The sequence below is a fragment of the Mya arenaria genome, chromosome 3, assembly GCF_026914265.1.
Source record: "Mya arenaria isolate MELC-2E11 chromosome 3, ASM2691426v1".
NCBI lineage: Eukaryota > Metazoa > Mollusca > Bivalvia > Myida > Myidae > Mya > Mya arenaria.
Genome location: NC_069124.1, coordinates 25681084 through 25704991, shown reverse-complemented (window position 1 = coordinate 25704991; position 23908 = coordinate 25681084). Strand labels below are relative to the sequence as shown.

The 23908-nt window shown below is 33.3% G+C and overlaps 1 protein-coding gene across 3 annotated transcripts; it reads left to right on the top strand.

The window, feature by feature from the left end:
- The first annotated feature begins 2161 nt into the window (after nucleotides 1–2161).
- On the top strand, nucleotides 2162–23478 carry LOC128226951 (protocadherin-11 X-linked-like). 3 transcript variants are annotated; one of them, XM_052937079.1, is made up of 6 exons: nucleotides 2162–2240; nucleotides 3076–3180; nucleotides 8956–11771; nucleotides 20628–20789; nucleotides 22052–22181; nucleotides 22455–23478. In XM_052937079.1, exons 3-6 carry the CDS (start codon nucleotides 9057–9059, stop codon nucleotides 23111–23113), a joined length of 3666 nt encoding a protein of 1221 aa, XP_052793039.1. In that variant the 5' UTR covers nucleotides 2162–2240; nucleotides 3076–3180; nucleotides 8956–9056; the 3' UTR covers nucleotides 23114–23478. The 3 variants fall into 3 exon arrangements, with proteins under 3 accessions (XP_052793039.1, XP_052793041.1, XP_052793040.1); XM_052937081.1 differs by lacking the exons at nucleotides 2162–2240; nucleotides 3076–3180 and adding an exon at nucleotides 8525–8562; XM_052937080.1 differs by lacking the exons at nucleotides 2162–2240; nucleotides 3076–3180 and adding an exon at nucleotides 8525–8613.
- The last annotated feature ends 430 nt before the right edge of the window (nucleotides 23479–23908 follow it).

Sequence of the window (23908 nt, the reverse complement as noted above, 5' to 3'; positions counted from 1 at the left end):
ATTTGGTACAGGTCACATGACCCTGACTGGAGTTATCTCCCCTTGTAGGCAAAATTAGCTTTGTCCGGCCTAACTCCAGGGCAAACAACCTAGACATGGAGGGGTGGGGGGTATTCGTTAGCCTATGGCTTACAGTTCTAGTTCATTTCTTCTTTGATTCCTGAATAAATTATTCAAAGAATCATAGAATGTCCAAAATTTTGAAACAGTATAAACCAGGCATCATAAGAACATTTTTCTAAAATCATTTGGTATAATGTAACAACCTCTGTATGTCATGCTATTTGAATGGATTATTATTTACATGAACATCAAACTCATGACAGAAAATTGATACAACTCATAAAGCAAATATTCTTTTGATTCCTAAATACCTCCGATTCTAATATTCCCACTAAAAGCCGAGGACCGCCATACCATGATGTGACAGTCGGAGTATGCCTGCTGTTTACAAAATATGGGATATGCCTAATCCAAGCTAATAGTCATTTAACATCTTTGTTTAATCATTATGACAAGTTGTTGACTCTTATTTCTTTGTGTCACAGAAGCGGATTATATCTCCTCCAAACAGAGGGGGGGTTGGTTGGCCCCTGACCTACCTGCCATACACAAACAAGGCCATGTATCCTGGGACCCCTGGAATTCAGGCCAGCATTAAAAAAGTGAGTTTGCTGTGTCCTGACCACCGGCAGAAGTCTTCTGTAAAATGTCCTTTCTCAAATTAATGATGACCATCCCCGTATTCAAAGCTCTTTCCTGTAACCAAAGACCGAAAATCGGTAATTAAGTATGTCTGAGGCTAGCAAGTTTGCCTTCGGAAAAATGATCAACTTCCTTAAATTGGGGAAGATGATTTTTGAAAATATTAATATTTCTGAAAAAAACAAAAAACATCCTTACTCAAATTAAGTAAGTCTTTTCAAAAACATTCTTTATCAAATTATGTAAATCTTCTTAAAAAAAACCCCCGTCTTACTCAAATTATAAAAGCAAGTAAACTCTTAATTAGAAATGAGTATTCCCCTGAGAGTTTAAAAGTTTTCCATATAAAAAAACTGAAACAAAGTCAAGAGATGAATGACGAAAAAAGCAAACTTTTTTTAGGTCTGGCCTAAGGATCTTTTTCAAGCATTTGTTTAAGTTTAGTGCTTCTAATGTGTGATATCTGGGAAGAGAATTGATCCCCTCTCACTTTAATTGATATCAAAGATTCCCTTCATCTCCACCTGTACGCTTCAATTATTATTTTTATGACCATAATCCACCTAGAATGTCTATTTTAGTATTGATTATCGCGTATTCAATGAGTTCAAAATATACATTTGAAAAACAAATTTTCTGTAATTGGTTATTACATTTTTTGTGATTCATTAACATAAATATATAGCTGTTACAAGCCATCACAGAAAAATCATCATATTTATTAAATGTTATTGCGTATTTTTCCATTCCAATGCTTAAATTATTTTTATGTACGTTGATAATCATTATTTCTATTATGCAAATTGCACCAGTAAATCAAACTATTTTTATTTATGCTCATTTCGCTGATAAACCATGATGAAAACATTATATCAACCGTGGCTGATTATTATTGGCGATTGGTAGCGAGATGAAAAACGGGAGTGAAAGCGTTCATTACCTGAACGGCACAAACATTATAGGTTAAATTGTGATGATTTACATGCACACTTAGGGATTTGTCGATAACATGAACTGTACTCACGCAAGTCATACAAGGAACAAAAATTTCAATTTATTTCAGTGATGAGTCCACAAATGCGTTTAAATGATGAGAATTTTTCGCACCTGGAGGAATGGTCGCGTCTGATCATTGAATCGGCACCTTTTTTCATTAAATTGTCCTTTTGGATAAAATCTTGTTTTCAAATCAAGTGGCATAGCCATGTCATTTTCCAGTATTCAAACTTTTCAAATAGTTCACTCCTTATTATTTAAGCTGTTTTGTGTTATACGAGAAAGAAGGGGACTTGAAAACAGTGCCCATGTTTGTATGGGCTTTGACGATAATTTTTTATCGATAAATTTGATCGATTTTAGATAGCCTGCCAGTTTGAAACTGTTACAAATACCACCTCTTAAGATCCTCTTGTATTGTTTTAATACTTAATTCATTCTCAGTGCGTTTGTTTTTCAGCTCAATTTCAGAGTGCAGTTTTCAAGATAACACACAGATGAAAAGAGAGGCTATTGGACGGATCGCTGCGTCTAAACCAGTAATTGAGAATACTTAATTTGCCAATTTAATAGAAAAAAAGTTTAAATAAATGAAGGAGCCTTCTATAATCTCAAATACTGTCTTATCTAGTACTGGTAGCTTCTTTGTTGTTCAGATCTTAGTGAAAAAAATCCTTGAAAGAAATTATTCGCCTTTGTAATTTTTGACACAATTTAATTTTATTTCTTAAACCTTGTGAAAGTGAATTAAAAAATTGTGTAACATAGATACTCGAGACTGAGGTTGAGATAAAATGTTCATTCTTGTTAATTTTAGGTATGAATTTTTCATCTTCAGAGAATTTAAATAATATATCAAAATATTCATAATATTGGTGGGAAATTGACATGAAATCCATTATATCGAATCCTTAATGAATTTAAACACTGAACCATACCACATTTTTCCTACATTTCGTATTCGTAGTTTTACAATAATCTGTTTGATGTTTATCAATCGAAAAATGTCGGAAGTGTTATGAGCAAGAATAATAGGTTTTTGTGTCCAAAAAAGGTTTCTTTGCTCCAATTTATCACAGTATAGCAAAAATTGGTGGTATTAGTCGGGATTGTAATAAGCATTTATATTTGTGACCGTACCCATAATGAAAGGTCTTGCGTGTAACCGAAGACCGATAATGGGTAATTAGGGATGGTCAGAGGCTCGCAAGTGTGCCCTCCGAAAAAAAAAGGATCGACTTGCGTAAATTGGTGCAGATAATTGATTTTGTAAAAGTACTTTTCTTGAAAGCGAAAATCAAAATCACTATCACTATTTTTTGCAGAGAAGAATTATTGGAATCATCAATGACCTAGTACATTTTTTTTTATCAGATTGATTCAGGCAGTAATTTGATGGTCGATACATGGACGATGGTTGTAAGTTGTCAACTGGCAAACAAGCGTTCACTGCTGACTCGGGACGTTGTGGTTTTTGAGGTGAGAAACGAACTTACTTAGGCGGCGATGGTGCGGGTGGGATGAAAGAGAGCAACAATAGACAAGTGATGACGTTTGGATGAATAAGCGCGGGTCGTCTTAAATGACAGGAGTTGAAAACGTTTATTTTGTTAACAAAAGTGATTAGTTTCTGGTAGTTAAATTTGATACAGAAGTAAATGCTGAAGTTTATTAGAATTTTAACTTTTTGTGAAAAGGAAAAATATATTGGATATTTGAGAAGTTTTATTTATTTAGGAGGGGTTATGCCCGCTGTAATTGTAAAAGATTTTGGACTTTAAGTAGTTGTTTTGTTACCTTCAGGTAATTAATGGCTTTGGCGGAAGAATATGTTATGGAGTTATAATATCAAAGAGGGTAATATTTAAATTTATTAGTTGTGTCTTATCTAAGGGCCTTGCATTATGTAATTACAAACTGAAATTAGTAAAAAAAACGTACAGATTGTAGAACGACTGTCGCTGTACTTAGAGGATGTTAAATTATAATGTCACAACATTGATCGAAATAATACGCCTGTCAATTAGATGTTCGTCAAACGTGTTCTATCATTTCTTTACGCCACTCGTGCGGTAATAAAACATTTTGTCAATAACAATTTTGTTAATATTTGTTGATGGATTATTCAAGCTTCATGTTTCTATGGGATGGTCTGATTTAAGCTGTTAGAAAAAATGAGGTTTTGTAAAGCCAGTTTTTAAAACTGAATATAGTGCAACATGGAAAAGGGCACATTGTATATGGCTGTAAAAAGCTTAAATATTATAGATCTGACAGAAAATATAAGGGACTGCATGGCCTTCTCATATAATAAGTCTTGTAAGATTTTGGGAATACTGGACATCTGATTCTTTTATGGGCACCAGTGTATAGAACTGCCACATGGGACACACATTTTACATCCTTCTTAGTATAGTTCAAACTTATTTACCGTATTTTACAACAATTGTGAATCAACTTATTACAACATAATATTGATAAGTCTCGATGGCATGATGTTACACAAGAGTGTGGTCTGGTGTTGCATTGTGTTGGGAGTTGCATAAACCTGTATACCCTTTAGGAATCCACTTGTCTAGCTTGGTAACCACAAATCAAACTCACATACATCCAGGCCAGGAATTGAACCCAAAACGACTTGTTGAGTAGCCAGTGTGCTTCCCACTGTGCATAATGGACAAATACAGTAAGTATTTTAAATACAGAGATAGGGGAACAAACCTGTGACCCCTGGGTTGACAGTCAAGTGGCTTATCACTAGGACAATAAGCCTGAAAATTTTAGTACACTTAACAAAAGTATGAATTAATCCATTTAATGATCATCTGGTAACCATGATGACTAAGTCTTAAAATTATTGTTTTAAGAGTGTTTTTCTGTATTGTGCTAAATTTCGCTGTGTAAAACCCCCCTGGTATTATATCAAAATCCCCTGGAATTCAGATCCCCTATGAAACCTCTCAGAAATATGGCATGTATGAACATCAGCTCCTCAGACTTTTGACAAAGCCATGTTTTTAGGCAAAAATAATGGGCTCCAAGATGTTATGCCACCAAATTCAGAATAGTCCTGAAAATAGCTTTACATAGAATAAATACACTAAGATAGTATATCGGGACTTTCTCAATAGACACATTAATATGGCAAACAATTGGCTTAACCAAAGGGTGCTTATGCTGTCTATGTCAATATTTTAAGGGCCCTAATATGATTAGTAATGGATAGGGGTCCAGATAAGATTATGTTATTGGTGGGGGAAATCAGACCACTTCACAGTTGCTAATATGAAGGAGTTGTCATATAATAACAAGCATATCAGATTTACTGTTGTATGGTATGAAATGATGTTGGGGTTGATTTAATATTTCATTAGCTAATTTGTTTGATTAAATACCATGAATATGCCATGCTGTCAGAAAGTTGTATTGTTCCGTCATATTGTGAACACTGTTTGGTTTAGCCCATATTTATGGGAAAGTAAGTATGTCAAATTATACCGAAAGTGCAAAAGCAGACAGTTATGACAATTTGAGATCACTTGAAGAATCTGATGATGAATATGTATGAGAAAGTTAAAGAATTCTATTTTGGCGACTACCAACTATTTGTAATGTACACAAATGGGATAAAAAAAACCGATGATAGAGAATTTTTGAAAAATCAATCATTAATGATTGAGGTCGGTGATAATTGATTGAATAATCTTGCAATCGATTACTGCTTATAATGTGGCTGCATTATCTAAACATACAAAAATATGGTAGAAAAACAGTACAAATAATTTTGTATTGACAGCTTGAAAAATTACCTCCAAATAACACAAATACAGCATAATTAATAAGCTCGTTCATTATTAATCACTTTTGTTAACAATTAAATGAAGTTTGTTATTCTTTAGAACATTTTATATGAACCATTGATTTCGATTACATATTCAAATGTTGATCAAAATAATGATTTTTTACATTGAGTTTCAATCAGTAGTATGTTACCCTTAAGTCAAAAAAAAAAAGAGTAGCAACTCTTAGTAAAATCATTTTAAATGTTCTGGTTAATTAGGGACCCCTTTTTGCCGGAAATGATGGTTTTTCTTGAATAGCTTGAAAAATACTTATATAGTAATTACTTTAAAAAATGTCCCGGATAGGATATTTCTTTTGTTTTTGTTGAAAATGTTAACAAAGTCATGTTTCAGTTAAAAAAAGGCTGGAACATTTTGCCAAAAATTTGTCTTAAAATGAACTAATAAAATTATGGAATTATGATATTCGGTAGACCATAACTGATGTCCAATTTAAATCAATGCTACAAGCCTTTGTCACTTATTATTATCGTGCAAGACTTTTAGCAACATTTCTAGCAAGTGAACTGTAATTTATTGTCAAATTATTACCAGAAATTCACCTACACAAAAGGCAGGAGTGCAATATCGTTCCCCTGGGCCCCGTTAGACACTTTCATGTGCACGCATTGAATTTATCTCCCAATTTGTTTGTCCTCAGGGATCAAAACGAGAAGACACCGATTTCTGTCCATTGTTGCTGATCAAAGACAACAAAAGACTGTTAATTTGTCAAAAATGTTTAAAAACTTAATAAAAGTGATATAATGTTTGGTATCTATGTAGATATGATCTGATATATTACAGATATGAAGGTTAATGTTCGATTGCTGAATTGTTCGTCAATATTGACCAATGACGATCTTATTTCATATGTTACAACTGTTCAAATAGCGGGACTTTGTAAGACAAGGGTAGTGAACTATTAATGGCGCTAGATCTTAGGGCGATGCTGCTATTAAATCGACAAGTTAATGAATTTTGACATATCAAAATAACGGGGTGCGTTAACTTCTTGTTCAATTGAATAACTTTTAACGTTACTTGTTGATTTTCTTGCTAAGATAACAAGGAACAAGGAAATATCGACAAAAACAGTGAAACTGACTTGCTTATCTGTAAAAAAGTAACAACAAAGGCAATGTTATGGCTTGTTAAGCATGTTGATTTGATAAGCATTGACATGAATGGCTCCTTAGCATTTCTGATGACTGAGAAAGAGAGTGACCTTTAATTGATTTATTACTGGTTTTATATATTTTTTCCAAGCACTAGTAGTCACAAAGACTAGAACATATACTTAATGTCAACTTTGAGAACATCATATCCTGGTTTTGCTGTTTGAAATGTGTTATTTATAAAAGCAGACAACTTTTGCTGGAAATTAAATCTAGTTAAACAAAGGATTTCTTTAAATACATGTTTTGTCTGGGCCAAAATAAGCAAACATTTGGTTTGTTTTACCTGGCCCTGCCTACCTTTTTGTGCAGGAAATATTTTTACATCAAAAATGTCATTTGATATATTGTTTTCTAATAAAAAGGTCATATGCTATTTTGCAAGGTGTTATTAACACACTAGTATGAAACATATGTTGCTTTTTGTGAGAAATATGGCTAATTTCCTCACCTAATTAGTTAAAACCAAATGGTGGTAAATGGCAATTAGAATTGAACAATTTCTATTACTCCAATCCATTGTTTGCTCACATTAAGAATTTAAATTAATGTTTCAAGCAGTTGGTTAATTAGAGCAATAACAAGAATTAGTACTCAAAATCTTTGAGCAAGTTATCTCAATTAGTCTTTAAAACTGTCAGGATTTGGAAAAATATGTGTGAAAAACATGGTCACAACATCAAAAATCCTCCTAATATAGGGTGTCATCTTTTACTCTTGGTCTTTGGGAAGCTTGCTAGCAGTGTCTATCAGAAGCTTGTCATCTAATACTTTTCTCAAGATGGAACTGCTCTGAGAATGGTTTTAGGCTTTTCATTAAGAAAAAGGATAAGATTGTCAGATGTGACAGTGGTTTTCTAATTTAGATATTGGTGCTTCAGGTTGGATGGTCTTTTTATCTGTAATCATTTGGAGATGTAATAAAATTAATGAATGTTCCGGTAAGTAAATATTCTTTCTCTTTCTAACTCTCTTTTTAACGCCTGGAACTTCCATCTCCTAGAAATGATTCTTTGTTTTGGATTTGTACTTGTTTAGGCTCCAATAATTTAAGATGCAGAAACAAAAAATGGAGTTTTACACCAGAGTTTTGAAATATGATTTTAACGATCATGTTGGGAATTTCAACTGACAATGTGCAAGTCTTTGTGCCATTCTTTGAGGGAAATTATCCAGAACTGTTTCTGACACCGTCTTTGAAAGAACATTCATATCAATTTCCTGATGTCGCTTGCATCTGCACCATGCTTTTTTTCTCAAGAAAATCTGACAAAATTTATGGGTAAATTTCAGGGTATTAAATTTGTGACTCAAAATTACTGTGATTTATGTAGAATATAAATATTTATGCTTTGGTTTTTGTCTTGGATGTAAAATCATGTTATTAGAGGCCTTCATTACGTGTAAGATGAAGCAGAAAATAGCTTATTTTCATTTAACTACCCCAGGAAACAATATACATCTGAATTAAAATTCAGTACATTTATCTCTAGAAAAAGTTTGTATTTTTCTGCTAATACATATTAATTTTATGTTAATTTTATTGAATAATTCTACACCTTACAATAGATGTAGTAATTAGTTAACTTCAGTACCATCAGCAAGCTTTTATCAGTTACACCAAGGCTGTAATGACTGATAATAAATCTGTGAAGTGTGCCGATAATAGTGGGTGGCCTGTGAAACTATACTGCGCTCTGATTGGCTGACTGCTTTCAATGGGCTGGCCCAAGTAATGATTGACAGCCAATTACCAACAAGTGTATAGTTGGCTCTATTTTCTGTTCATAATACATTGCACATGTTTTAAATTCAGATGTGGTGGAATATAATTAATTTTGGTACTAAATTTTAAGAGATATTATGGATATATGTACATGATTAATGATTTGGTAATGTATTAAAAAATGCCTTTGTCATCATTAATATGTATTTTCAGGTTTAAAATATTTATCTGAGCTAATTAGATTTTTCTTTAGTGATTCTGATACTTAAAGCGATACCAACAGTGCTTCTTTTCAGTTAGGGATTAGGGATTTTCAAACTTAAAAAGTTTTAAGAGGGCATGACATTTTTCATCTGTTTTCCTATTATTTGGTAACTTTTTAAGTTCTCTCAATTTTGATTAAACCCAGATGATGGAAAATCTGTTGTATTATACGAAGTATTGCATCCTTCAATCAGAATCTAATTATTAATGGATTAGATAAATTCATTTTCAATATATTTTTCAGATTGACGAAAGCGGCTATAGCGGTAAGACATGCAGATGAGAAGAGAAAGTTTGAATATTTCTGACTGTTTTATGCGGACTATTTCATAGTATACATTCAACATGGAGTGTTATATTTGCAGAAGTGTTGGATATTTTGCATATGTGTTCATTGGAGTTTTTGTGACGATTCAGCAATGCCACGCAAAGACATACATCGTTGAAGAATCTGGTTTACCTAATATGTTGATCGGAAATGTTGCCATGGATTTTAATTTCTCAAGTTTAATAAGTCAAGGAAAATCACTAAGATTCAGTTTCATTAATCAAAATTTGCCAGAGGTTGCATATTTTAACATTTCGGAAGACAGCGGAGAATTGCGCTCCGTCGGTGTTTTGGATCGAGAAGAAATATGCCAACAGGAGGACAAATGCAATATCCAGCTTCAAATTGCCGTCACTGCTACAAAGGAATCATTTTTCGAAAAAGTTAAAGTGAACGTGACAATAGATGACATTAATGACCATTCACCGATATTCAAGTCACAGACAGAATCAATCTCATTTCCAGAAAATTCTCAGATTGGAACCTCATTTACCATTGAAGGGGCTTTCGACCCGGATAGCTCGAAATACTCAGTAAAACACTACAGCATTATCCCATTAGATGCACCATTTGCAGCTCATCTCGTCAGGAAGTTTGATGGGAGTTCAAGTGTTCAAATTGACGTTGACGGAGACCTTGATCGTGAGGTTACAGACCACTACATCCTTCAAATCATTGCCGAAGATGGAGGCAGCCCTCCAAAAACGGGTAGCCTGCAACTTAACATCACCATCACTGACATGAATGACAACTTTCCAATTTTCACGAATATGATTTACAACAAATCAGTTGAAGAAGATATTGAAATCAATTCCACGATTTTGCAAGTGTCTGCAAATGATCTTGATACAGGCGACAATGGTAAAATCACCTACAGTTTTGCGACAATTCAACAACAGCCGGACATAGAGGATCTATTCTCCATAGATTCAGAATCGGGTGAAATCAAGACAATCGGTCGATTGGTCTACATGCCTGGACACCAGTATCAACTTATCGTCGAAGCACAGGACGCAGGAGTTAATCCTAAAGAAGCACAAGCTCTTGTGTACATTGACGTTCAAGATGTTAATAACAATGCACCCAAAATAGATGCTAACCTCCTTTCCCAGTCAGATTTTGCCAGGGTGTCAGAACTTGCAAATATTGATGCAGTTGCTGCACTTATTTTTGTGACTGATGATGATGTTGGTTTTAATGGAATTACAAACTGTTCCATGGACAGTGACACTTTCGGACTTCAGAAATCTGATATTAATGAGTACAAAGTAGTAGTCAAAGAGCCCCTAGATCGTGAAGTACAAGACTTGTATACTTTGACAGTTGTTTGTGAAGACGTTGGGACACCACCATTAGTTTCCTCAAAGACTTTCAATATTTCCATAATTGATGAAAATGACCACAAACCAGAGTTTAGCCAGACCAATTATGTTGGTGAAATTTTCGAGAATAACAACTATGGTGATGTCATTCTTGAAGTTATTGCTACCGACGGTGATGCTGGCAACAACGCCAAAATTTCTTTTGAGCTAAGAGGTGATTCATGGACAGACTTTGCTATTCATCAGGTTGATGACAGTGGTGTTGGTGTTATTCAAGCGATGAAAACTTTTGATCGAGAAGATAAGGAGTACTATGAGTTTCTTGTGTTGGCTATTGATGGTGGAAAGGACAAAACTGTTGGAATCGAAGACAGACATACCTCCACAGCTACAGTTACTGTCAAAATAGTTGACAAAAATGACAATAACCCAAAATTCCAGCTGGCTTACTATGAGTTTCATGTAGCAGAAAATAGTCCGCCAGAAGAAAACATTGATCAGATTGTTGCAGAAGACGCTGATGCCGGAAATAACGGAATTGTCACATACAGTATTTTGGATCAGCCTGAAGTTGTGTTGCCTTTTAAACTGGACCCCGATGGATTTTTAAAAGCCAAGAAGATTTTGGACAGAGAGTTACAAAGTCGGTACGATTTTATCGTCATGGCAACTGACCAAGGTTATCCGTTTCGACTGAACTCATCAGTGAATGTGAGTGTGTTTGTCTCTGATATGAATGATAACGGACCTTTCATCGTTTCTCCTGAAAAGCCTGGCCGAGTGGTGTACGTCCCTGTGTCAACGAGTGTAAATACTCCCCTTTATCTTATCCAAGCTCATGATATTGATGCTGGTCGAAATCAGCAGCTGACCTACAAAATTGAGGACAGAAATGATACACATATTTTCGATATCAATGACTCAGGTCAAGTGTTAGTGGCGAGACCGATAGAAAGTTGGGAAATTAACACGTACAGTATACAAGTAGCGGTTTATGATAATGGTAACCCGAAGAATTTCGCTAAAACTACACTTATAATGTCAATTATGGCTGCAAATATTACGGCAGAAGTTTCGGCAGGAAACCCAAGCTTGGAGAGCAAAAATCTTCTCATTGCATTGACTGTCGTCATAGTAACAGTCGTTCTTGCCGCAACGATCGTCATCTCAATTATAATAATTCGTCGAATGGATATTCGAAAGCGGAATAACTACCTAGGAAATGACACAAACAGCGAACATTCACTTGACGGGACAGTGGTTCCTGGCCTAGAGTTGGACGGACAGAAGGACATGTATTCAGGAATTTCTCCCGCCTGCGGCAATCTTCAGCTAGCTCCCATCGTTTCCCAGCTCTCGTTGGATCGCAACTCGATGACCAAGGACTATGTCTACAAGCCAAGAATGAATGTAAGTAACATTGAAGAATTTCACAAAATTCATTTTTATATCTCTCATTATTTATAAATATAATATTTATATCCAAATATTTGAAATTTATTTATACAAGAAAGGCGCGATAATGAAAATATCAAAATGAAGATTTAGGGATGTATAGTCAGTTTATAAAATTGAGTCAATTTAAACTACAATTGATTGTTATTAGATATTATTTTGTAGTATTTTTCTAATATAGTGTAATGCACCAATTGACCAAGTTATTTATTGTTACCTGTCCATAGATGATTACTCTTTTATTTATTTAATAAGTGATGTAAAGTTAATCAATTTTTCAGAAACTGTTGCATTTGACATCCATTTTTTGTTGTCCCAAGAGCTTTTCAACATCATTAACTTCAAATTAATACATTGTGAGCATTCAAACAGTAATTTGAATATATGACATTCAGAAAATACAATATAAGGCCAAACTTTGCGTTTTAAATGAATTTGTAATCAAAGTTTAAAATGTCTCAATTCAGGATTAGATTCTACATGCCAAAAATTACCGATATTGTTCCTTCTGTGTTCAGACAGATTTTGCGTATTAATGTGAAATTGACATCTCGCAATAAAATTAGCAGTAGGTATACCCAATAAATTAATATTTAACAATAGCTATAAAAATCAGGGGGCAAAGTTCTGTTACATAAAGCAATTTGTTGTCAATTATCAGTATCTCACAAATTTTGGTTTTATCAGATTAGACACCATATCGCCAACGTTTTATGGTTTTATCATAAAAGCTTTTAGCATGTCTTTAAGAGTTAGGGGACAGGCTGACGAATGTCACAACTTTTACTATGGCCCAAGGTATGGCCGCTATAATTCTGGCCAGCATTGCATAAAAGAACGAAAATTTTAAATCCTCTGCACAATGGGAAAGTGATAGTGGATTAGCTATAAAATTGCAATTAATATCTATAGTTACTATGACATCATACATTACAATGGCATCATTTGTCATATTTTAGGGACTGGTCAAATTATAACCATCGTTAATGTTCAAAATTTTATTTTGTCTAATCAGAGAAGCAGTATTTTTCAAATTTGCCTTGCATTTAATTATCCAAGAGGCCTGACAAGATTTTAATTGATAAATGAGTATAAATCACTTAAAAGTTATAGAAGCAGTAATGGAAGTTAAACCATGTATATTTGCCATATTTAACAATTGGTCTGCAGTGGTAGAAATCAGCTCAAGCACACAAGCCCTGCACTGGTAAAATACTTTTCTGTAAGTTGCTTTCCAGGCTTGCTAAAAATCTTGATGTGTTGGAAAATCTTATTGCCAAGTATAAATGTAAAAAAAAATGATCTTGTTCATTCAAGGTTCTAATTTTGATGACTGCCTGGGTCTGCAGATAGAAAGGAAGAAAAAAATGTTGGAAAAAAATAATGTTATAGCAAATGGTACCCATCATTTTGCAAAATGTATTGAAGGTATGACTCTGATAACTCTTAAAAGGCTTTTAATTGATCTTTATGCTGATAAGGAGATACCGTTAATTTGATTATCAGAGAAATCAGGAAATGTATGCTTTAAAGCATCCCCAAGTTCCGTTTCTGTTAATCTGCGAGTTTATTTACAGAGCTAGGGTTACGGTTTATCAGTCCCTGGCGCAGACTTGGGCGGCATCAAGCATGATGCCCTAGGGTTTACATACATTGTACATGATTACAAGTCCACCCTGATAACAGAAGATATTAGCTTGATAATTTAAAATGTTTTTTTATGCACATGTTGAGATATACATGTTGAATGTTTTTAATAGAAATGAGCATTGTTCGAAAAACAATTGATAACACTTTGGTGCGAAGTTTACAGACTTAATAAAATGGGGGGGGGGGGTTACATTACACTGTACATGATTAAGTCATGATTATGATAAGTCCGTTCTGATAAAGATACTGGCTTGATAATTTGAACATTTTAGTGATGATACGTTTTATTTATTTAAATACTATATTTCACAGTCCTAATTTATAATAAAACATACATTTCCTTCTTGTCTCCACAATTTTAAGAGCCTGTAATCCACGAGGCAATATGTTTAATAGAAACACAGTCTTAACGAGTGTTTTGAAGTGCAAAAACAGCAAAAAACAAACAAAAAATAACTGCCATATCGTAGCAGATGTATACAAATTGGAGTAATACCGCAGCATCTGATACGAACATCTGAACCATATACAATTTCAAATGATATGTAAATATTTGTAAAATATTATCTCCAAGTAGCCTCCCCACATGTTTCTGGCGTAAAACACTTATCTTCGATTACAACTGATAAGAATCTGCAGAAAAGCACTTTCATCATTTGGATTGATACCGCTATAAAAAACAAGTGCCATGTGTTTCTTTAACGACTGTCGCAGAATTATTATTATTTTTGTTAAGTATACAAATTTATACAATTTAAGGTTTTCATAAAGAACTTAATAATTGTGACAAAGACCTTTGTTTTCAAAAATATATTAAAAAGAAATTGAATTAGTTAAAAACATGATGCAATATTGTTACTTCTCAGGCATGGTTTAAACTTATATTTATGTCAAAGTCGACTTTGTGTTTTTGTTTCAAACAATTGAAAACAAAAAAAGATGAAAAAGACATTTAAGTTCTAATATTGCTTCTTAATTACCGAGACGGCTTAAGATGTATCTTTTAAATTAAAGGACTTCCCGTTTACAGTGTTTTCTTTGTGGGAATAAAAATGGTAAAAATTAAAATTGCATTATAAAAATCTATAAAACGTTTGCCTAAGCAGATTCATGACTACCCAACGAAAATCGGGATTACTCGGATATATTAAATTATTAAACCATAGGAAGATGCAAAAAATTGTCCCTCTGAAAAAATATTAGTTCTACTTAGCGAAATCCTTCGGTTAATTTAATGGCAATTTAATTCAGGGGCATGATGAATTAAACATAGCTATCTTATTTGATGTAAATGCTTGTGAGGATTTCCGCACTTTTTTTAATCAGACGCCTACTGTACTTCATATGATCTATACATGAAAAGATACATTGTTTTGTAATAATTAAAAGTTGTTAGTTTGTACTTACAAAAATAAATGTTTGATGAGTCGCATAACCATTTATTTTATGTGAGTACATGCTAAGAATATACAAGTTTTTTAGTGGTCTACAATATACTGCGTAAACATCCCATTAACTTGGCAAGTCATTGATTATTTAAACCGCTTCACCTGATTAAAATCAATAATGGCTGACTGCTGATGTACTGAAATTTTGAATTAGAAAACTTGAGAAATACTGCCTTCTCAATGGACAAAACATAATGTTGACCTTGGTTATAGAGGGAATGATGATATAATAATTAATTGTACTGTAATAACTGCACCATAATTTAATACCAGAATTGCGATTAAAAATCAAATCAAAGATATGCCAAACAGACGAGGTGGACTTCGGGTTATTTTTCTGTTATGGTACAAAGAAACAGAAACATTTCATTAAATGATATCAGATTTTGAAATCTTCACATTTTCATTTTTCGCTTTTCAACAGATATATAAAAAAACATGAGTTATGATCAATTTGTATAATAACCGTTTCAAAGCGGTCTTTCATCCCTTGTATGTAATTGTTTACGCCGATGAGAAAAATATGCCATTTGACAGCATTAAATCTTCTTTTTCCCAAAATTTAAAAATTACTCACTCATGAATGCTTTTCGAAATGAAATTTCTAATTTATAAATAAAGGACAATTGTTTAGTAATTGCCATGTAGTTTTATCGATATCCATCGTATATTTATGTACATTTACGCACATATACTGAAAGTCGAAAATTGAAGGGCTGAGAACTTTAAACTCACTTCAGTAAACAAGTCATTATTTTTTGTAATAAAACCATTAAATAACCATTGCAAATGGACACGGATATTAAAAATGGGAAAAAAAGTAAATCACCGAAAAAAAAATGCATTTGGTGATATATCAAGGCCAACTTTGTATGTTAAGATAATTTAGATATTCAAATCTTTGTCGCTAATTGATTCAAATGTTCGACTTTGATCGGCCAGGTGAAACCTGGTCACTCACTTTCCGCTAGTCGAATAAAGGAAGTGCGGCCATTACGATGGACAACAATGGAACGTAAACAACAATTTACATGTCATTAATGCCAGGGGAGTCGTACAGTACACTCTGGGTCTCTTGCCCATACAGTCCTTATGGAAATACTCTGGTCTAAGAACATTGTTTTCATAGTTTCATGGTCATAATACACACAAACATCGAATTGAATGATGTTATAATGGTCTGCACTCACATTTAGGCATTTTCTAAGTGTCAGCACTTAATGTTGGCCTATTATTTATAGACACACGAAGAGCTGTTAAGATTTCCGAGATAATGGACAAATTTAATTAAAGCTGTCCAGCTCAGAAAATGCTGATGGTGGAACTGGTGAAAGTTAGTATGCTTTTAGGAAATGAAATATATGCTCTAGACAATAAATAGATGCTGCGTCTGTGAAATATTGCATTGAAGTAAAAGAACATTATGTCTTGATTAATATACTGTACAGTAAAAGGAAAAAAGAAACCAAATTCTTTGATGGTCTTTTTGTAGAATAGAGCGTGTCTGGCAAAATATTTCCATAAAAGCAAGAGTCTGCTGTCAACAGTCTTCACTTTGTCAGCAAATAAAGAAGTAATTAAAATTAACTTTCCAATATCTCATCCTATGCTGGTACAAATTGAAGTTGTCAATTTGAAGCTGTCAATTTGTTCTTAAATTCAACGCTTACTGCTCAAAACTCTTTGAGATTAGGCGCTAAAATGTTTGAGAACATTTTAGATTTCTCATGTTAAAAAAATATCTAATTTGTTTTTTCTTTCTGTTTGCCTTTCCCTTTAGTTTATTCCTGCTTTTAATCCAGCATTTCCTCTCCTAATCCCTGATAATCCAGGCCAATTTACAAGAGGGCATATTCCATCCTAATCCTGCGACAATTACATGTACTTGTCGGAACAATTGAAGAATATCAAAACAAGATTATCAAAACATCAAGTCTTTGATTGCTGCATTTATATAGTAATTTCCTTTCGTGTTAAATAGCTGTTAGTGATTTTTTGCATGGATTATGTATTATTTTAGGCCTAGGAACTATTTTAGAACTGCAGTGTAAAGGATTATCGTAAAAGGTGACAGAATATTTGACATATCCTTCGATATCCATCTTATAGACGACAAATGTATTAAACTAGGTTTTGATGATTAAAAGATTATCGAAAAAATAAATTCAAGTATAGGAATTGCCTTGGCAGGTTTTAGAGTTAATCGGTCCAGTTACTTAAATCTCTAAAAAGGTTTTCCCCTTGATCTAAGGCCAACTTGACCTGAAACCAAAAAAATGTATGTAAACATGTACACTTTCTAATTTGTTTATCCTGGGAAACTAAGTTTTTCATGAAAAAAAAGCAAAAAATGTGACAGAAATTAACATGATGATTTCTTCGTTTTATTTCTGGAGTTTCGCTAATTGGTTTACTTCTGTTTCCATTTCATTTCATGTTAGTATCAATTTCCTGTTCTTTAGGGATCTATTTGTGTTTTTATGTCAATCAAAACTTCGTTTAAAAGGCTTTTTTTACTGCCAAACATTTTTCATCAGCGGAAAATATCTACCAGGTCATGGTGAAAAATTTGTCAACTTTGTTTTTTTATGAGCTTGCTCATTATTTGTTAGCAAAAGCAGGGTATTGCATACATAAATAAACTAAAATACAGGGTTGGCCGAATCCTAATGACCACTATGGACATAAACAAATGCTAATACCAGCTCAGTACCTATAATTTTCTTCATTTTACACCAAAATGAACAGAAATTTATGACCGAGTGAAATGAATGCAGAGGAAAATATATGATGGCACTTCGTTAAGGCGACAATAGCAAAAGGTTGTTTATGCTCGGGTTATTTTTAAACTGAATTGATGCAGCAGCCAAAATTTGTAACTTATACTAAGTAACTTTATTAAGCTTTTTTTTGTGCATTTAACCTCTGACATTCTATTGTTCACTTTGAGTTTGAAGAGAACTAATGTCCTGGTGTATGATGATTTTTTTGAGGTGTTTAAGCATTTTATTCCTTTCAAGATTTATATTACTTTTTCTCCAAAGAAACGTGACCACTAAGTTGTATAGATCTTGTCTGCATCTGCCTCGATGAACACATAACATCAGATGCCCTGTTCCAGGCATAATCAAGTACAGAAAACAAAGCTTCTTAGCATTGACAAATGACATCCGATTACACAAAACCAATAAATATTCTGACCTTGTTTTGTTGATTTCCGCCCTGTCGGAAGCGAAGTCTTTAATTACAAGGAATATGTTGAATGCTGTTCAGGACAGCAGGAAGACATGAAATCAAGGAAGATAAAAAAAACGGAGGATGTTCCCATTAGTGCAATTCCAAAAAGCCGTAAATAAGGACCCATCGGCCTGGAATTTGCTCAATATGACAACAGTTAATGGAAAACGGGAAAAAATAGGTATTCTTACCATGTCTTAATTTTGGGCCGAAGTTCGATGCCAACATCCTGGGGTTTAATGGGCGACCACCGCAGTTTTTTGGGCTGCAAAATATGTCGGGGCAATGTGATTTTTATTTTTGAAAAGTATTGTTTAGTTTAAAATAATCAGAAAAATGTAAAAACTTCATCATTTTAGCGTTCATAGTTGTTTTATCTGTGAAGTGCTTCGGTTCAATGAGATTTTCATTTTTGCAAATTTTTGTCTGAGTTTAAATAAAGAAGTTGTAAAATCTTTTCGACCCACTAACTTAGATATTCTTAAACAAACCCAGACGTGCAAAAATTTACAACTTTAAACATATTATCTGACGAAGCTGTTTGAAAGAAGATTTCGGTAAACACAAAATTTAATTTTACTTTCCCTGTAAAGAAATGCCTTGTGATAAAAAAATAAATCTGTTAACATGTTTCAAGTTCCTCATATATCTTTACAAGCCCCCTTGACGCGCAGCTTACAATCGTTTACAGGCCATTGTTTTTCAAATTCAAAAACTGAAGATAGTGATAAAATCGTAAACTTGAATTTCAATACCAAAATATAAAAAAATATGACTCACCATATCAAATGAGTATTAAACATATTAAAGACTTGTCAATTAGTATCTTTGATCTTTGATGGTTCTGGATGATTTAAAATGATATCATTCAATTGTCTTTAGATCGCTTTAAAATATCAAAGTTTTAAAGGTGGTTGATCACTAAAATACTTTTTTTAACACTGACTAGAACATTGTATGAAGAACAACATTTGAAGTGATGCATGCGCAGTCACAATTTTTAAAACCTAGTTAATGCCTTTAATTTTTAATTTTGTGAAGAGTTCACCATAAAGCAACAAAGTAACTGTAATCATTGGTTACGGGTCATATTGCAGGAATTCGCAACTTTGACAATGTTTATGAAATTCCGTGACATCCTGATACTATCACTTCGCCAATTAAAGATCTGTCATCGAGATTAACACTCGCCATTACGTTTGAATGAAACCGGCTCTTGAAGCTTTGTCGAGGACCGATTTATTTAATCCCTTTGTGGGAACGATATTGAAAAAATAAAAGACACATGTTGAGTAAACACTTAAAACCGCAACAAGTTGAAGGATTTTTGAAAGATGGTTCGATAATTATTCTCTCAACACTGTTATCCGCTGTACGTATCTTTTCCGATGGGTTGTTATAGACCATATCAAAAATTATTCTGACTCATACGGATTAATACAAGTTTAATGAGGAAACACCCACCGAAAAAAGGGCAATCATAAATATAATAGATGACTCCTTTTTCTGACACAAGCTTTTAATACGAAATTCATTTTCGACACCTCTATGAAAGAGAATTCCGCTAATTGCATTTCTTTTTATTGCGGAAAAAAGAGCAAATATAGTTCATACGTCTTGTGATTATAATGATATACATAATTTTGCTATTGTATTGGACTTACGATTTTTCTCTCATATTTTTGCCATTATTTATATAAAGAATGAAATGGGCGGAAATAAAAAGTACATGTATACAATCTCTCATTAAGAACGAGGGAGTTTCATTATTTAGATTTAGAAATTCAATTATATATTGCACCTACTAGCTAGATTTACTGGTAATTAGAAGTCGCTTCTGACATGGAATTGTGAACTTTGCTGCTAAAATTTTCCCTCAAAGAATATTGTGTGGTATAAATCATAAATCGTTCAGATCAATGAGATATTCATGTGAAGTTGGGACAATATTTTCGTAATTCATAATAATTCATTCCATTTTTCTCCTGATTGCTTGTATAAAGGATTTCCATTCAAAAGGGAACATTTATATGGATAGGAATTTAAGAGTTTTGGTATGCGATATTGCACCGACAGGATTCAGAGATTGTCAATCAAAACAAATCCTGCCAAAATGATAATCGAAAGTTATGAGTCACATTCCTCTGCTCTAAAATGGAATCGTTCAAATATTTTCACTGCAATTCTTAAACTAATGGCCATAAATGCTCAGTATGAGTTTTATTAACAGTCCTCAGATATAAGACCTACTAATTTTAGACTTTTTTTGTTGATTCATGAAGTCCTAGACAGCATATTCATAGTACAGAGTAGTTGTTTACCATTCTTTTTCAGCCAAAAGTTAAAAAGCCTCAATTTGGAAAAACAACAACCTGTTACCAAAAAATATACCACCATATGCTAAATACATAAATTATGTTGCAAAAAAATAATTATGTAAACATCAATATTTATGTCATTTTTTATTTATTTCCAGACCCCAACACCTTCAGACAGTGGTAACCATGGTGACATACCACTGGACGTACATGCGGATATACAGGACACGAGCACCCCTCGTCTTAACCGTCTAGCTTCACTACGGCTTCACCAACAGCTGATACAGTCACATGACAAACCATGGCACCCCCACAACGATGTAAGTTTTCATTTTTCCTAAAATACTAGGAGACAAAATCAAGTTTTAATGTTTCGTCACCTTACTCATAAAATAACAAAATGATTTTTGTAATTTAATCTCACCACATTTATTATGAAGAAAATTTTACTCATTATGAAATATCTGTTATTGGTATTTTCTTGTATTATTTCATTTCCGTTTTTGGTGTAGTTACATGGATAAGATGTAATATATGGAGGTAAAAAAATATATATTATTTTTTGCATGTTCTTGCATATTGACTGACATTTTAGGCCAATTAATATGATATGGCTATCATTTTCAGACATTTAGGAAACATTTTGGGACAAAAAGGGGGCTAGTTAACATTTGACACCAAATTTGAAGAAATATGATTGGATAATTGCGATAATTGACAACCAATTGGTTTAATTTCTAGCTGCGATATCTCCCTTTGATCTTTACCTACACTGTCTTTGAAGTTGGACAATTAACTACCTAGTGCAATTGATTGTTTAATGACAGCTTCGATCATTATCACATTTCTAATGAAAAGATGCTTTCACAAACAAACATATTGGGTTTTAATCTGTTGATTGCCTTTTAACACGTTTTTCTAAGGACTAATAACTTTGTTATGATTTTTGGTGCCATGTTATTGTAAGGTCTGTCTCTACCTTCAATTCTTTTCTTGTTAGAAATGTCTGAAGAATTGAATTAACTTGATAGGTGATGATTATTTCACAAAAAACATCATTGCATTAAAGTTGTCCTGAAATTCAATTGAACAATTTTAATCAAGTATGAAAACTTAAAATATTTTTCAATGATAATTTTCTGTTCAGTAAACATTTTTTCTACTGTCAATGTAAATATTTGTACAGACATTGGAGTGTTTACCTTTTCAATAATTTAATTGAAAAGATACAATAATATAACTTCAACAGCCATATTTTTAAGAATATTGTATAATTTTTATGTAAATACTACGAATTGACATTTAGAAGATTATTTTAAAGATAATATACAAAAGCATATTACTTTAAAACTCTGATCAAACATTAAAGTTGAAGTTGTAGCCAACAAAAACACCAAAAAACTACTCAATTTGAAAAAAAAAATTTACGTTGAAAACATTCAGAATGATAAACCTCTACTGAAAAATTGATATATCGACCAAGCTTCATAATTCGACTCCACAGCATTATGCATACCAGACTTTTGTAAGATTATTATGGCTCATGTATATATTTCTCATATTGTTACATCTCTCACTCCAGAGTGACCAGAGTTGCGAGATGTATGCCGGTCGTCCAGAGGACGTACACAGTCAGCTGTCTGAGGAAGACGGAGATAGCGGGCGGGGCGGCTCCGTTAGCGATGGGCATATGGGCATCTCACAGGATGCTGGTACGTGCATGCTACTGACTGTTTTGTTCATGTAAAATATGAGGATAACTAATGTTCTTGTCAGAAGACGTTTTTGCTTTGATATGAAATTCAATCACCATAATTTGTATTATGAACATTTGGTTTTGAAATTCTGTCAGGATACTTAATTTTAGTTTTCCAAAAATGTACTTTTTGTAGGATTAAATGTTAAAAATTTATTCCAAATATTTCAGCATATAAGGAAGTGAATCAAATCCAAGTGTATTTATATTTTTTCTCCTGTTCTTTCAGAGGACATGCGACGCATGCAGCTTCAAAATCTAGTCAAACAGATTGGCCGCCGCGGGACCCCACCCCACTTACAGAGTCGCAATGATAACCAGTCAAAACCCTCCAATCTCACGCCAAGAGACAATGTAAACCAGTCTAGCTCAAATCTTCATGCGGACCAATCCAAAGACACCAACAAACATTTCAATTTGAAATCCAAATACTCAAACTCAAACAGTGATATTTTCTGTGTGCCAGAGCATGAACAAGTGCCGAATGTACGACGATTCCCCTCGTGTCAAGAAAACAACGCACCTCATACGCAAAAGACTGTGACATTTAGCAATCATTTTCCAAAGGCGAAATCAGGCCCTGGAATCCAAATGGGGCTGTCGTCAATTTCCAACCATCCGCATAATAGCTCACGACATAAGCCGAATCGGCAACATTCGTTTGACACACACGATAATTACAGACAACCGCGGAATCACCCTAGTAATGATCCTTATGGAATTCCAAATAATGGTCGACATTTAGATGAAACGTTTGAAAGTGTTACAACTGCAGCTTATGATGATGATGATAATACAACAACATCGGGAAGTTACACAATTGATAACAATGCTCACGAAGATTTTATAGAGTTAAATGTCGCACAACTGAAGGACATCTTTGTTTAATATACCATTTCAAATGATTTTCCTATTTACTCACATTATTTTTGATTGCATGAAATTGGTTTGATATTTAACTGCATTGTGTTTAATGTGCTGAAAGCAAGAAAATGTGTGAAGGGAGATAATTCAAAAATGCCAGTAAATCCAAGTTGCTTCCCTTGAATGAGATTATTGTGAAATAAGATGGTTCACTTTGCTGTAGATTTTAGATCTTACACTCCAATAATGTTATGATATAGTTTTTTTTATTCTTTAATTGAAATTGTTATTGTGTTATATTGTTAAAGATATTGTTATTACTTTGTGAGGAAATTGTACATATTCGATCTCAGGTGCTATTTATGACAACAATAAATAAATAAACAACATCAAAATTATTGTTTCTTTTTGCTGCAAACCTTAATAATAGATTATTATTACTATATGCTCTACAGTGGTTTATACAGTTTTAACAGTGAAATAAAAATGATATTCCACTGTTTCATACAGTGAAAATTAATTAATTCGATGTTTTTCCCAGATATGAAATCCTAGTCTGCTCTATTGATGAAATCGAACGTTTTCAGGCACAGGGCTGGGATTCGATTTCAATGAATGCATTTTCAAAATGAAGTTTGGTTTGCATTCAACTTGGGTGCTTTTCTGCAAATCTACAATTAAATGTCCTGTTAAGGCATAAGATAAAAATTGTTTATTTCAGTTAAGATTGCAATATATTGCACCACATGAACACCAATTTGTGGCTATGCCACTGGTGAAATATAGCTTTTGGTGCTTACTCTGTGAAATATATTGCAG